Raw genomic sequence first — 14,856 nt, forward strand, 5'->3', positions numbered from 1 at the left:
GGGCTGCTGCAATTCTTTGCAGAAGAGAGCTTACTCGACTTGGTGCTGCACCCCTTGTATGATTCTGCTGATTGCCCGGGGCTCTCTCTTCACCTTGCTTCCTCCTGAGTGGCACATAGGTCCCTTTGAGAGCTCGTGGGCACTGCACAGAGGCTAAGGTGGTGTCTGCTGTGTTAATGCTCCTGGCAGAGGTTGCTTACTGCTGTTGGCATCAGGATGCCTGACGTGGAACAATTCTGGACCAGGCCCCTTCAGCATGATCATATGGAAGCAGAAGAAGAGTTGGTTTTTATGCCCCACTTTTCACTACCTGAAGGAGGCTCAAAGTGGCTTACAATCACCTTCCTTTCCTCTCCCCGTGACAGGGACCCTGTAAGGTAGGTGGGGCTGAGAGAGCTCTGGGAGAGCTGTTCTGGCAGAACAGCTTTAAGAGAACTGTGGCTGGCCCAAGGTCACCCAGTTGGCTGCATTTGAAGAAGTGGGGCATCAAACCCAGCTCTCCAGATTACAGGCCACCGCTGTTAACAGCTTTGGAGCACTGAACTGCAGAGGCATACAGGGATAATCATTTGAGAGCTGTACCATAAGATTTTCTTTTCAATTTTTTTTTTTACATGGTAGGTTGCCAGGACTTAAGCCTCCCCATGCACACGGGCTTGGTGCCAGCATGCTCAGGTGCGCTTGGCACGCACAAAGAACACAGTGGTTGGACACAATCAAAATGGACACCGACCAGAACATTGCGTGGCTGAGGGAAGCAGTGCAGGATGGGGGATTGTGGCAACAGCTGTGCCATCAGGTCGCCAGGAGTCAGACACGACTGAATGGCTGACAACAACAACAGGCAGAATGTGTCTTGAGTGAATGGGCTGGGCTGGATGTTTCTTCCAGTTCTCTGTTGCTCGTAGCCTTTTCGGAATATCCCAATACGGTTCCTGTGTTCAGCTGCATTTTTGTCTGCTCTGTGGCATCTCTCCTGGGCTTTCCATAGAGCTTCGCACTGCAGCAGGTTTTATAGTGGCTGTAGTGGTTAAGAGAGGTGGCCTCTGATCTGGGGTTTGTTTCCCCAGTTCTCCACATGCAGCCACCTGGCCGACCATGGACTAGTCTTACAGAGCCATGGACTATTCTCACAGAGCAGTTCTCTCGGAGAGCTCTCTCAGCCCCACCTACCTCACAGGGTGTCTCTTGTGGAGAGAGGAAGGGAAAGGGGTTTGCAAGCCGCTTAGAGACTCCATCAGGTGGTGAAAACCCAATGCTGGTGCTAATCAGATATTTTCCTTTTTAAAAAACTGTTGCATTAAATGTGTGTTTGTGCATATGTGTGTGTAGTGCCATCAGGTGACATCTGACATATCTATCCTATGAATGCATGAATGATTCCCCTGCCCTCCCCCCCAAAAAAAGTCTTTTTGTTAACAGCCTTGTTCAGGTCTTGCAGACTGAGGTCCACGGCTTCCTTGATGGAATCAGTCTGTCACAGTTGTCCGCAAAGCATATTCTGAAATCATACCTTGGCTGTAAACTTGCCAGGTGACGCTGGAAACCGTTATCTCTGCAACGTGGGATAAATACTGGCCTTCCTTTACAGGTTACATTGTATGGAACGTCGACACAATGCAAATGAGACACAACCAACACTTGAAATGTGCTGTAGGGATGTGGAGTGTCTTTTGATACAAAGAATCCTGAGGTTTGGATAAGCAGAGTGCTGCAGGGGCATAAGATGGCGACTCCCCTAATTATAATGCAGCACACTTAAAATTTCATCTCCCAGATTTCTGTTGTGTGTTGGAAATTGAATGTTGCAGTTGGAAAATGAAGGTTGTCGTGTCAGCACAACTAAAATGTGGGGGTTTTTTTGTTTGTTTGTTTCTCAGCAGATTTCTTTTCGCCAGTATTGTAACCGTGGGGAAGACATCCATTCAAGAGGATGAGTGAACTGGAACAGTTGCGGCAGGAGGCGGAACAGCTTCGGAATCAAATCCGAGTAAGGTGTTTCCTTAACCTGTTTCTTGGTACTGATCCTAAATCAGGGGTAGTCAAACTGCGGCCCTACAGATGTCCATGGACTACAATTCCCAGGGAATTGTAGTCCATGGACATCTGGAGGGCCGCAGTTTGACTACCCCTGTCCTAAATAGTAATCACTAGGGATTTTAAATAGTAATAACAGGGAGGGGAAGGGGAAGGCAGAAAGAAGTTGCTACCCTACAAACAAGTGAGATCAGCAGCTGCCCCATTTCCGTGTGTTCTCTGGGGTGGAATGGTCTGCCCAGAGGCTCTAGAACTGTGGTTCTCAACCTTCCTAGTGCCGCAACCCTTTAATACAATTCCTCATGTTGTGGGGACCCCCAACCCTAAAATTATGCAAGGGTTCTTTCACAGAAATTAAACCGAAACTGATCAATGGTGTGCAGATCCATTGTTCATGATTGAATATAGGTTTTTTTTCTGGGGTTTCTCAGTTCAGTTCTGCCTCTTGTCCCACCGTGCCGATCTCGCTCTTTTCCACTGCTCCAGAAACGAACGCTCTCTCGATCTACCCCACAAGGCTGTTGTGTGGATGACACCCCCCCCCCCCGGCCAAGCTGCTTGCCCTGCTGCGGCCCCTGTGAAAGGGTCGTCCCAAAGGGGTCCTGACCCCCAGGTTGAGAACCACTGCTCGAGAGAGGCCCCCTCTTGGTGGTTGTTTCCCCCAATGCGCAAAACAGAATTGCTCATGATGCCTTATGGAAGGAGCCAAACTATGGTGTAATGGTTCAGCTCAGAGGGTGACTTACTGGGGAGCTGATTCCCTGAGCTGATTATCCTGTCGCTTTTGGTTTAGATGTTCCCATATTTTGCAGTCTGCTTACTGATTGACTGAACATATCTATATTGTTGTTACTTGCAGTCTGCCTCGGGTTTCTGAGGACAGACTGCAAACAACTAACTTAGGCCTGTCACTGTGTTCTCTCTTCTCACAGGAAAGCTGCAAGGTAAGGGAGGGGGGGAACCTGCTAGCTTTCTAGCTGCAATTAGAGGAGAAATGGATGTGGCTTTATAGATCTGTGGGAATCAGAGAGATTGCTCCTGGGTGGGGGGTAGGAGTAGGAGACAGCCATGAAAGCTGTGATTTCATTCGGAATAAGCAGTAATTTCATTAGGAATATTGATTCTGGTACATATATAACAGCTACGCAGGTTGTGGTTTCAAGCCACTTTGCAACACTTTGATTCCAATTACTTCCCTGTAGACCCAATCTCTTTTTTCCCCTTTTTTGTTTTAAAGGATGCCAGAAAAGCATGTAGTGACACAACTCTTGCTCAGGTATGCTCATTTTGGGGGGAGGGGGTACATTGTCCATTCTCTGTGTGGGGAAATGTCTGTAAGGCAATTGGTTCTATGTCTGGAGGGAACAAGGACCAGATTGGTGATAGACTTTTAAAAATTTGCATTAGCTGTAAGCAAGTGATCAAAGGGAAGGTTCCTTGGGCACTTCAGATGAAGCAGATGTCCATGGGGAAGTTATCCTTTGCAAGTTCCTTTCATTTAAACATAGGCCTAAATGAAGACACTGGCAGTGAATGGCAGTAGCCTTAGGCTCATAAATTATGGATTGGATCAGCCAGCTTTTCCTGCTCACTCACTGAAATCTCCTCCGTACTAGGCTCCTCCTCCCTCATCCTTTGTGCATGCTGATCCCTGGCATAACCTTTCTGCCAGCAGAAAAGTTGGTTGGATCCAGCCCAATACCAGTGTGTCCATCAAATGGTGTCAAGATAACCAAATGACCTGTTACTGCCATGCAAAGGGACTTAAAAGTGTCCTTGTAACAATCGCATCTTGAGGCTGGCACACCGTCACCCATCACATCATTATTACAAAGAATCTCTACCACGTTCACTCTGAAATAGGCCCTTGGAAATAGTCAGTGAAGTTCTTTTGTTCAGTGTCCGATGTGCCAGCCCGAAACGTTTCACCCTAAAAATATTTTTGGAAAAATAGAAAGTTTGAGAACGACTCAATTTAGGCTGCCTGTAAAATTCGGAGTAAAAATAAAGTAAAATAATTGATTAAGAATATGGCGGGTCTGCAATGCATCCTGGTGAGTGATCCTTCCTAGCACCGATGCCTGGGCATTGGTACATAAAATAAAGAAAGAGAAAAAGCAATAGGGCAGCTCTCTATAAATCTCACAGGACTTCAGGACAGGCCCTTTGGGTAGCATCCAAGATATTTTTTTTTCCTGTTAGAATATTGATTTTGCGGGTGAAGGATCTGACAGCAGAGCTCTTGGGAGGTTGCTGACACCTTAAGAGAGGGTAACGATAAGCTAGATAGAGTTGCTTATGTTGGTGTCATTTCTGGTTCAGTTTAGGCATGTCAGCTGTGAAAGTGGACGCATTGTACCTTTCTGTCTGTTCTGAACCGATGTTCCTTTCTCCCCCTCCTGCCCAGATCACCACAAGTCTTGACTCGGTGGGCCGAATTCAGATGCGCACCAGGCGTACCCTGAGAGGCCACTTAGCTAAAATTTATGCCATGCACTGGGGATCTGATTCAAGGTTTGTACAAATGATTGACTTACGATGTGGTGGACCTTCCGTCTCTAACCTGGAAAATATCGATGTGCCCTTGGACGGCTTGGAAGAGGAGGCTATAAATATAGAATTAAAGAAAACAATGTAGCAAAATGTAAAACAGAACAGTAAAACAGTCATATAGACTTGAAGATTCACTGAAAGGCCCAGTAATTTGACAGAGTTTGCCTTTTTTTTAAAAAAAGGAAAAAGTAAGCATTTTAACCTTACTTGCAAAATATAAAACCTTTGGAACTGAAATGATATTCAGGTATATTGATCTTTAAATGGATTTTTGGAAATGTATGGCAAGTTACTTTTTCCAGCTCGCCATAAATCGATCCATCCTGTTTGGGGTGGAGGTAAACAATGGCTTGGATCTAGTGATTTGGAAACGAGATCGGACTTAGCACAGTTCTACTTGTGCCAGATTTGTGCAGCTTCTAGAGCTTCCCTCCCCGCGGTGCCCAGAATTGGTTGCACAGGATCTTGTGCAAGTGGGGATACAATAAGTCTGACATGGCCTTCTACGGCAGCCTTTTTCTCTTGCCTTTCTGCTTGTGCAGCAGCTCTAGTGCAAGCAGAAATTTCACGCTGGACCTAGCCCCACTATATCTTGAAAAGCCAAATCTCAAGTTTATGATTACTTCTAGTAACCCCGAAAGAAAGGGAATGGCATGGATGGTGGTGGACTCACTGCTTGCTCGTGAGTCCTTTCGGTCCAAGTAATTGATCAACAATGGACAGGACTGCCAAGAAGTACAAAATGTGCTTTCCCTGGTTTCCCCAAACTCAGATCATCTCAGGCAGGGGATAGTTTTACCCTAAGCTCAAAGGCCTCTCTCTAAGGACCCATCCATTAGTTGTATATGTAAAGCAGCCTTTTGCAATGTTTTTCCCATTGAAACATTTCCCCTGAAACATTCTTCAGACGTGAAGAAATCCCAGAAGTGGGGCAATCATGCAGAATATGGTTGGGAAGCAGAGCTGTGTACATGCCCACCTGGGGCCCCTTCCCTTCCACTCCAGGCCCATCACTGGTCATTGTGTGTGTGTGTGTGTGGGGGGGGGGGAGTTTGACATTGACCCTTTATGGGTGAAAATTAATTTTTAATATATTTGTATATATTTTAAAATTTGTTTAACATTTATCATGATAAGACCATACATGGACCATCAAGAAACCCCAGAAACCTGTGGTCCTCCAGATGTTCATGGACTACAATTCCATACATGGTCATGTCACGATAAATGTTTAGCAAATTTTAAAATTTATAAAAAATTAATTAACTTTCACCCATTCAGGAAACCCTTCTAGGACCATCAAGAAACCCCAGGGCTTCACGAAACCCTGGTTGAGAAGCCTGGTGTAGAATAAAGTAATTGTAGGTACAATTGCAGTAGGAAAATTTTTACCAGCCACCCACATCACTGAGTAGTCGGTCTTAAAATGAGAGATATTTGAAAACTCTTCCGTCATGTATGGATGAGCATTTTTGCTAAGCTTTTAGTCAAGCCAGTATGGCAGTGGCTAGAGCAGGGGTAGTCAAACTGCGGCCCTCCAGATGTCCATGGACTACAATTCCCATGAGCCCCCTGCCAGCGAATGCTGGCAGGGGGCTCCTGGGAATTGTAGTTCATGGATATCTGGAGGGCCACAGTTTGACTACCCCTGGGCTAGAGAGTCAGACTAGATGCTGAGAGAGCCAGGCTGGAATTTCTGCTCTGCCGTGGAAGCTGGCTGGGTGACTTTAGATCATGCATGTATGCACACTCAGCCTAGCCTACCTCAAAGGGGTTAAGGAGCTTGGGATAATCATTGTGCAAATGCAAACCACGCACCTTGTGTTGAAGGGGAAGGGAATCCATGGAACCACATGTTCCTGTGGCAGGCCACGTGGAAACCTGATCTAGGATGTACGTATTGGTCCATCTCTTGAGAAGGATGCAAATCTTGTGCCTACTGATGCTCCAACCCTTGACTCTAATGTCATAGGTGCATTTTTTGCACATAAGCATATCTAGTTCAGAGTCATAGATTTTACGTTTTTTAAATTTCACCTTATACTGTTGTAATATGTCCCTTTTTTAAAAAAAAAGTGAAGCTAGACTGATTATAAAGGTATTTATTACATGTAATGTTTGCTGTTTCTCCTGTATTATTATTGTTTGTTTATATGTTGTTAGCTGCCCTGAATCTTTGGGGATGGGTGGGATATAAATAATACTAATACTAATAATAATTATTGGTAGTATTATAAAATAGAGGAGGGATAACAGTGCTGAGTCTACCATTAGGGAGAAATGTGGGGTATAAATGACTTAAATAATAAAGATTATTGTATGGCCTTTATTTTTGAGACACATTGCTGATACTCCAAAGCCATGGAGACTGCTAAGAAGAAAAGATACATTTCCAGAAGGAAGACCAGATGTTTGTACAGTGCTGGTATTTAAAAATCATCCAGAAAGAGAGATAAAGTTAACCTGTTGCCTTTTTTTTTGCCTGTTTTCTTTAGGCTACTAGTCAGCGCTTCTCAAGATGGAAAATTAATTATTTGGGATAGCTATACAACAAATAAGGTAGAATCCTTAAAAAAAATAATTGGGGCCTTTTGATGGGCCATTTGCAATTGAACATTTCTCTGTTTCCACTGCTGCTTCTGCATCCCGTTCTTCCCTTTCCTAAAGCATCTCATTGAGTACAACTTTCTCCTCATCATTTTTGTGCCTTCTATTTTCGGTGGGTGGGTATTAGGGGGTTTTGCTCCCAAACAATTCTCTGTCTTGCTTTCATTTCTTCTTTTTGAAGACGAGCTTATTCACTCAGAACCTGGCAGTGCGTCTTGTGAATGGTTCTGTCCCGTTGCTTTTTAACAGCTGTGAGTCACTCATTTGGGGAAACGGGCTGTCTGGCCTCTGAACAGTGATCTGAGATACAGGGGATCTCGGTCAGTATGGATTACAGGAATGCTGTGGGTGTCTCAAGCTGCCTTGATGAGTAGAACAGGACAGTTCTGTAGCAATCTGGAAGGCGGAGCTGTTTGAAGAACCTGGTTGTGTTTTCAAGTAATTCCAGCCCTTGCCCCATTGAAAACCAGAAGCTGAGTTCCCTACTATTCCCTCCAATAGTATCTGCTTGTTTAGATCGAGTTCTTTTAATGATAAGGCAATATCAGGAATTATTTGTTCCACTGGAGATGCTGGAAACCTACAGGAAATGGAGGAGATATTGGTGGAGCTCAGATGTCACAGAAAACAGTAGTTTCCTGTTCTGTGAACCAGCTTGAGGGGACCCTCCGGCTCCCTCCCTTCCTTTGCTCCTCGTGGGTGGTTTTTCCCACTACTTGTGATGTCATGTAGCGGGTTAAAGTGTCAGACTAGGATTTGGGAGACCCACATGTACAATCTCACCAGGCAATGGAAGCTTACTGGGTGATCTTCAGACAGTCTTGTGCAGCCTATTCTACCTCGCAGGGTTGTTGTGAGGATAGCATGGGAGACAGGAGAATATTGTCAGTCACTTTGGGTTCGCACTGAGGAGAGAGTAAGTAAATAAATAATATTTTCTAGTTAATCTGCAAAGTGGGATGCCAAAAGGAGATGGAGTCTCTCTTGGGAATCCTGGTTTGCCAACAGAGCGTAAACCACAGATGTTGTGGCAAACCTTGGTTTGCTGCAGAAGCGGCGGACGTAGTTCATTAGGCAGCTGCATGTGAGTGGGAGGAGGGAACGGAAGAGGTCAAGAGCTCTCCTGGCTTGTTCCTCAGGTGGGAAATGGTGCTTGGCAGAAGCCTGAATCAAGCTCTAAAGCAGGGGGAGTCAACCTGTGATCCTCCAGGTGTTCATGGACTACAATGCCCATGAGCCCCTGCCAGCAAACGCTGGCAGGGGCTCATGGGAATTGTAGTCCATGGACATCTGGAGGACCACAGGTTGACTACCCCTGCTCTAAGGCACATAGGATTCAATACCATGGTGTCACAGTAGTGCTTTTGAGATCATGTAAAATGTTTGCCTGGCTGCATGGTCAAGAGGAGCCCTCTTCTCTCTCTCCCCCCCCTTTTGCTGTTGAAGCCTCAAACGGCTTGTTGTGCTTGTGTGCCCCCATGGGCCATTTTGGGAAGTGCATAGCCAAGATTTACCAAACACAATTGCTTAGTGCTGAGAAGGCCACAGTGCCATTTAAAAATCAGTAGTGTTCTCAAATGAGTCGCATCCAGTGGATCTCTTACACTAGAGATGGTGCTGTCATGTGTCATGATGTACATTAAGGACATCTCACACTGGAGGAGAGCACCGCGGCTTCTGGAACGGATCCGCAAGATCCAAGCCTGTGTTGGGTCATCCCCGTGATACTTGAACCAGGGGGTGGGTGGGTACCAGAATGGAATTAATTACAGTGTGTGTATGGGGGAATTCTTGAACAGACTTGATCCTTACGTTATTATTTCACATGTCCAATTTAGATCTTTCTCTACCCATGACGTTATTCAGCATAGCATGAAATCTTGACATTCCATCTTTAAAAACTATGCTCTGTGCATCCGTGGCATGTATCCACGGACCTCAGCATCTCTGGTGGAATGGACAAGCCTGGATCCGGGCAAAAAATTATCTCTCGCTGTCTCCCCTGTACCTTTCTCTCATGGTGTTTCTTTCCCCCTTCTAAAGATGCATGCCATTCCTTTGAGATCTTCCTGGGTCATGACCTGCGCATATGCTCCGTCAGGAAATTACGTTGCCTGTGGTGGATTGGACAACATCTGCTCCATATACAACCTGAAGACGAGAGAGGGCAACGTTCGAGTGAGCAGAGAGCTACCCGGCCACACCGGTCAGCTTCCATTTTGCATTTTGGGATCTGTTTTAATTTTTTTTTTGTTTAGATTTAAACCCTGCCACTCATGGCAATGTCATCTCGTGGTAGCTTGCACTATGAAATCAAACCACAGAATACCCATAAAACCCCCCTTAAAACATTAAAACCAATACAGTCATAACCAGGGGTAGTCAAACTGCGGCCCTCCAGATGTCCATGGACTACAATTCCCAAGAGCCCCCTGCCAGCAAATGCTGGCAGGGGGCTCATGGGAATTGCAGTCCATGGAGATCTGGAGGGCCGCAGTTTGACTACCCCTGTCCTAAATAGTAATCACTAGGGATTTTAAATAGTAATAACAGGGAGGGGAAGGGGAAGGCAGAAAGAAGTTGCTACCCTACAAACAGGTGAGATCAGCAGCTGCCCCATTTCCGTGGGGAATTGTAGTCCATGGACATCTGGAGGGACACAGTTTGACTACCCCTGGTCATAACAATATCAATATCAAAAATATTAAGATGGCGTAACTCTAATAGGTCCAAAGACCCAACTCAGCTGTTCCAACCCAGGTCAGTCGCATGGCCCTAAAAAGATCCAGAGTTAGTCAAACTGCGGCCCTTCAGATGTCCATGAACTAAAATTCCCATGAGTCCCTGGCAGCATTTTCTGGCAGGAGCTCATGGGAATTGTAGTCCATGGACATCTGGAGGGCCGCAGTTTGATTACCCCTGAGATAGGCCCTTAACTGAGTGAAACGATCTTAATGTCTTAAAAGCAGGGAATTAAGTTGGAGCAAATAGTGGGATGTGCACAATTGGTTCTAACAGCATCAGCCGTCATTCTCCGATTCCGTCTCAGAGAGCCCTCATAGTTTTATTTGAAGAACTGAAATAATGTCTTACTAGTATCAGACCTTTGATCCTAGTCCTCCTATATATGTTTCTTTGAAAATTATTATTAGGGTAATTTTTCCCTCTCCTCACAGGGTAACACAAGGCAAGCTTGAATTCTGCAAGCTGAATAAATTAAGGAAATAGCTTTATTTATTTATTTATTTATTTATTTATTTATTTATTTATTTATTTATTTCTATGCCGCCCTCCCCGAAGGCTCAGGGCGGTTTACAGGAAACAACAAAATAGTACAGGTAACATCATTCAAGTAATAGTAAGGTGGTAACAACAACAATAACAACACTTACATAATAACAATAACAACAATAACAACAATAAAGCTTCAATACAGATTAGACCAATAGTCCCTCTAGTCCTGCAACCAGCCTCATAACAGTGGCCAACCAGTTCTTCAGGAGGGCCAACAACAGGGCAAAGAGGCTGAGGCCTTTATAAGAACATCAGAAAAGCCCTACTGGATGAGATCAATGGTCCATCTAGTCCAGCATCCTGTCTCACACAGTGGCCAACCAGTTCCTCTGGTGGGCTAACAAGCAGGGCAGAGAGTCTGAGGCCTTCATAAGAACATCAGAAGAGTCCTGCTGGATCAGACCAGTGGTCCACCTAGTCCTGCAGTAGCCAACCAGTCTGTCTGGAGGGTCAGCAACAAGACAGCAACAAGATTCTGCGCTCCCCCCATGCAGCCAGCTGGGTGACCTTGGGCTCGCCACAGCACTTATGAAGCTGTTCTAACCAAGCAGTGATATCAGGGCTCTCTCAGCACCACCCACCTCACAGGGTGTCTGTTGTGGGGAGAGGAAAGGGAAGGCGAATGTAAGCCACTTTGAGCCTCCTTCGGGTAGAGAAAAGTGGCATATAAGAAACAACTCTTCTTCCTTTTTAGGGTACTTGTCTTGTTGCCGCTTCCTAGATGACAACCAGATAGTCACAAGTTCAGGAGACACCACCTGGTGAGTTTGCCTCAGGGTTGCTTTCTGTGAGCATGACGATGTTTTAAGCTGCTGCGTGCAAACTTTTCCCCTTGGCCTCTTTTTCCCCCCCTCTCGCAGCGCTCTGTGGGACATTGAAACTGGCCAGCAGACTACCGCTTTCACTGGTCATACCGGCGACGTCATGAGCCTCTCTCTAAGCCCGGACATGAGCACTTTCGTTTCGGGGGCCTGCGATGCTTCCTCCAAGCTCTGGGATATCCGAGACGGAATGTGCCGGCAGTCTTTCACGGGACACGTGTCTGACATCAACGCAGTGTGTGTAAGTGACTGGCTTTGCTGCTCAACACACAGAGAGGGAGGGTGAGGTTGGATCTCCATGACCCCACCCCACATCTATGCAGAGGCTGCTGGATGTCGATGGAGCGTCCACAATGCTTTGAAACACAGCAGCCCTCCGGTGGGTCACCCAGGCTCACCTGAGCTCGTCTGATCTTCCAACCTATGTAGAGTTGGCCACGGTCAGTACTTGGATGGGAGACCACCAAGGAAGTCACGGGGTCATTTTAAAATCCCACCACGTAAAGTGCTGTTGTCACGTCAGCTTTTTAAAAGAAAACTATTTTTTATCGACTCTGAAGTCTGAAAAAGAAACAGCCATTTTGAAATGGCTTACTTGCTTTAGGATGCTAGGGCTAATCCTGCGTAGAGCAAGGGGTTGGACTAGATGGCCTGTCTGGCCCCTTCCAACTCTATGATTCTATGATCCTGCGTTGAGCAGGGGGTTGGACTAGATGGCCTGTCTGGCCCCTTCCAACTCTATGATTCTATGATCCTGCGTTGAGCAGGGGGTTGGACTAGATGGCCTGTATGGCCCCTTCCAACTCTATGATTCTATGATCCTGCGTTGAGCATGGGGTTGGACTAGATGGCCTGTATGGCCCCTTCCAACTCTATGATTCTATGATCCTGCGTTGAGCAGAGGGTTGGACTAGATGGCCTGTATGGCCCCTTACAACTCTATGATTCTATGATCCTGCGTTGAGCAGGGGGTTGGACTAGATGGCCTGTATGGCCCCTTCCAACTCTATTATTCTATGATCCTGCGTTGAGCATGGGGTTGGACTAGATGGCCTGTATGGCCCCTTCCAACTCTATGATTCTGTGATTCTATGAAAAGGACGGCTGAGCGTTCTCCTCTTGCCATCTGTGCCCCCCCTCTCCCTGCAGCCCTCTCTTGGTCTGACCTCCGGCTCATGTTTCTCGTTTCGTTGCCCAGTTCTTCCCCAACGGCCACGCGTTTGCCACTGGCTCGGATGATGCCACCTGTCGGCTGTTTGACCTGCGAGCGGACCAGGAGCTCATGATGTACTCTCACGACAACATCATCTGCGGAATCACATCGGTCGCCTTCTCCAAGAGCGGGCGCCTCTTGTTGGCGGGTTACGATGACTTCAACTGCAATGTTTGGGACACTCTGAAGGGGGAGAGAGCAGGTGAGTTGAAGAAAGGCGCCATCCTTTCTGTGACATCTCAGTAAAGCTATGAGAGGTAGCTGAGAGTACTCCTCAGCTGCGAAGCCTTTGGTAGGATCCCTGTGAGTACTAGTGGCTTGCATCCATGCATGCCTGTGGGATCAGACTAACTAGTCCACCACAGACTATCTAGTCCACTAAGGGCTACTCTTCTTTCATGCAGTGGCTTCTGTAGCATCTTTGCCAGACTTCCGTGGAGGCATCTCCTTGGCCGAAGCCACGTCCAGCACTGGAAAGCAGAAGGATAAAAGTTTGAATCCAGCAGCACCTTTAAGGCCAACGAAGTTCAATTCTGGTAGAAGCTTTTGTGTGCAAGCACACTTCTTCAGCTGTGGCTCACTTTTGTTCTTCTGTGGCCTGGTTCTTTCCCAGTGGTCGTGTGTCTGAAGAAATGTGTCTGCACATGAAAGCCCATACCCTGTGTTAAATCTGTGGGTTCAAGGAAGCTAGGACCACTGGGAGTTCAGTCAGCTCTTCATTGTAAACTCAGCATGATCTTAAAAGAAGCAAAACTAGCATTGGTCAGTTGCCCGCTTTGATCCTGCCTCGGACCTGATTCTACCTTGGCAGAATCACAAACACAACACCCAGGATAAAACTTAGTTGGTCTTGAAGGTTCCACTGGACGAAAACTTCGTCCTGTTGATTCAAACCGACATGGTTACCCACCTGAATTGATGTAGAACAGGAATGACCAAACTGTGGTTCTCCAGATGTCCATGGGGTACAATTATCATCAGTCCCCTGCCAGCATGGTGCTTAGGATGTCCGGGGCATGCTGGGGGGGGGCTTTAGGTGATTGTAGTCCATGGACTTCTGGAGAGCCACAGTTTGGCCACCCCTGATGTAGAGGAATACTTTGGGATATCTCCTTCCAGATGAAAGTAGCATTGGCAACCTCTGATGAGTGACAGAGTACTGGTTTTGACCTGTGAAGTCACAAATAGCCTGAGATCAGAATATCTGAAGAATTGCTTTCTCCCAAGTTGGTTGGTTGGGATCTTCAGGGCAGGTTGTGATTGGAGGATGCCAGCCCCACCCCCCATTTCTGAGTTGGCCTTTTTGGTCTTTCCCCGTGACTGTCCTCCTTCCCTCCTCTTGCCTATTTCCTAAACCCCCCCCCAGGTTTTATAGGCACCCATGGTGTCCAGGGGATTTCCGCAGTTTGTTGCTCCTCTTGTTGGCTTGTCAGCCAGCCTTTTTGTGAGTTTTCTATGGGCGTGTTCTATTTTTATGATATTGTTTGTAAGCACTGCATGCTGCCTTGAACAGTATGCTCCCGAAGAAATGTCCATATGCTCTTATTTAAAATATTTTACAAGGTATAGGACAGAACGATGACAAAAATCAGAGGTGGTGTAATACGTCGGGGAGCAAGTCCTACCGTGCAGAAATAGTTCAGGCTGGATCGTTTGTAGCGCCCTCTCCTGTCTGTAGAAAGCAAGCATGGTAGAGAATTTTTTTAGTTTAGCACTTTCCCTGACATGCTAGCTTTCCACATACAGAGTACTTTTTAACATGGGGGAACGATTCAAGCACGGAGTGCCCTTCCTGCCAATCTGAAGGAAGGGCTGTTTCATGTTTCACTTGTGACTGTTTAAATTGGTTTGGAGACGGTCGTTTCTGATTGATCGTTGGAGATCAAATCGGCTGTGTGGATTTTTATGAATGTCATTTCGGCAGCGGCCTCCACCCCAGCACCAAGATCCACCACTTTTTAAAACTGAAGTTAAGCTGTGGCAATAGTTTTGTGACTGGCTCTGCCTTCTGTGGCAGCCATTTTGTCCCTGTGCCCAACTGTGCTGTGTCAGAATGCCAAATGGGTGTGGAGGCCCCAAAAGGTTGGTGACCCCATGTATGTTGTCTTGGGGAAACAGCAGCATGTCATATGCTCTGCTTTACTCTGCTCTGGTTCGGCCTCACTTGGAGTCCTGTTTTCAGTTTTGGGCACCCCAGTTGAAGAGGGGTGTAGACAAACTGGAGCATGTCCAGAGGAGAGCAACAAAGATGGTGAGGGGCTTGGAGACCAAGACGTATGAGGAAAGGTTGGGGGAGCTTGGTCTGTTTAGACTAGAGAGGAGAGGACTGAG

The 14,856-nt window shown here is 46.5% G+C and overlaps 1 protein-coding gene across 4 annotated transcripts in view; it reads left to right on the plus strand.

Annotated features, from left to right (window-relative positions):
• The window catches only part of GNB4 (G protein subunit beta 4), a 59,748-nt gene that overhangs the window by 37,230 nt on the left and 7,662 nt on the right, over window positions 1–14,856 (plus strand). For 2 of the 4 annotated variants that reach the window (XM_077348329.1, XM_077348330.1), the window contains exons 2-9: window positions 1,884–1,990; window positions 3,275–3,313; window positions 4,445–4,551; window positions 7,086–7,149; window positions 9,241–9,403; window positions 11,186–11,252; window positions 11,352–11,553; window positions 12,511–12,727. In XM_077348329.1, coding sequence (XP_077204444.1) covers window positions 1,934–1,990; window positions 3,275–3,313; window positions 4,445–4,551; window positions 7,086–7,149; window positions 9,241–9,403; window positions 11,186–11,252; window positions 11,352–11,553; window positions 12,511–12,727 — 916 coding nt within the window. In that variant the 5' untranslated portion in view covers window positions 1,884–1,933. Of the gene's footprint in view, window positions 1–1,880; window positions 1,991–3,274; window positions 3,314–4,444; window positions 4,552–7,085; window positions 7,150–9,240; window positions 9,404–11,185; window positions 11,253–11,351; window positions 11,554–12,510; window positions 12,728–14,856 lie in introns of all 4 variants that reach the window. The other 2 variants (XM_077348331.1, XM_077348332.1) reach the window with 1 other exon arrangement.

Source organism: Paroedura picta, chromosome 8 (genome assembly GCF_049243985.1).
Source record: "Paroedura picta isolate Pp20150507F chromosome 8, Ppicta_v3.0, whole genome shotgun sequence".
NCBI lineage: Eukaryota > Metazoa > Chordata > Lepidosauria > Squamata > Gekkonidae > Paroedura > Paroedura picta.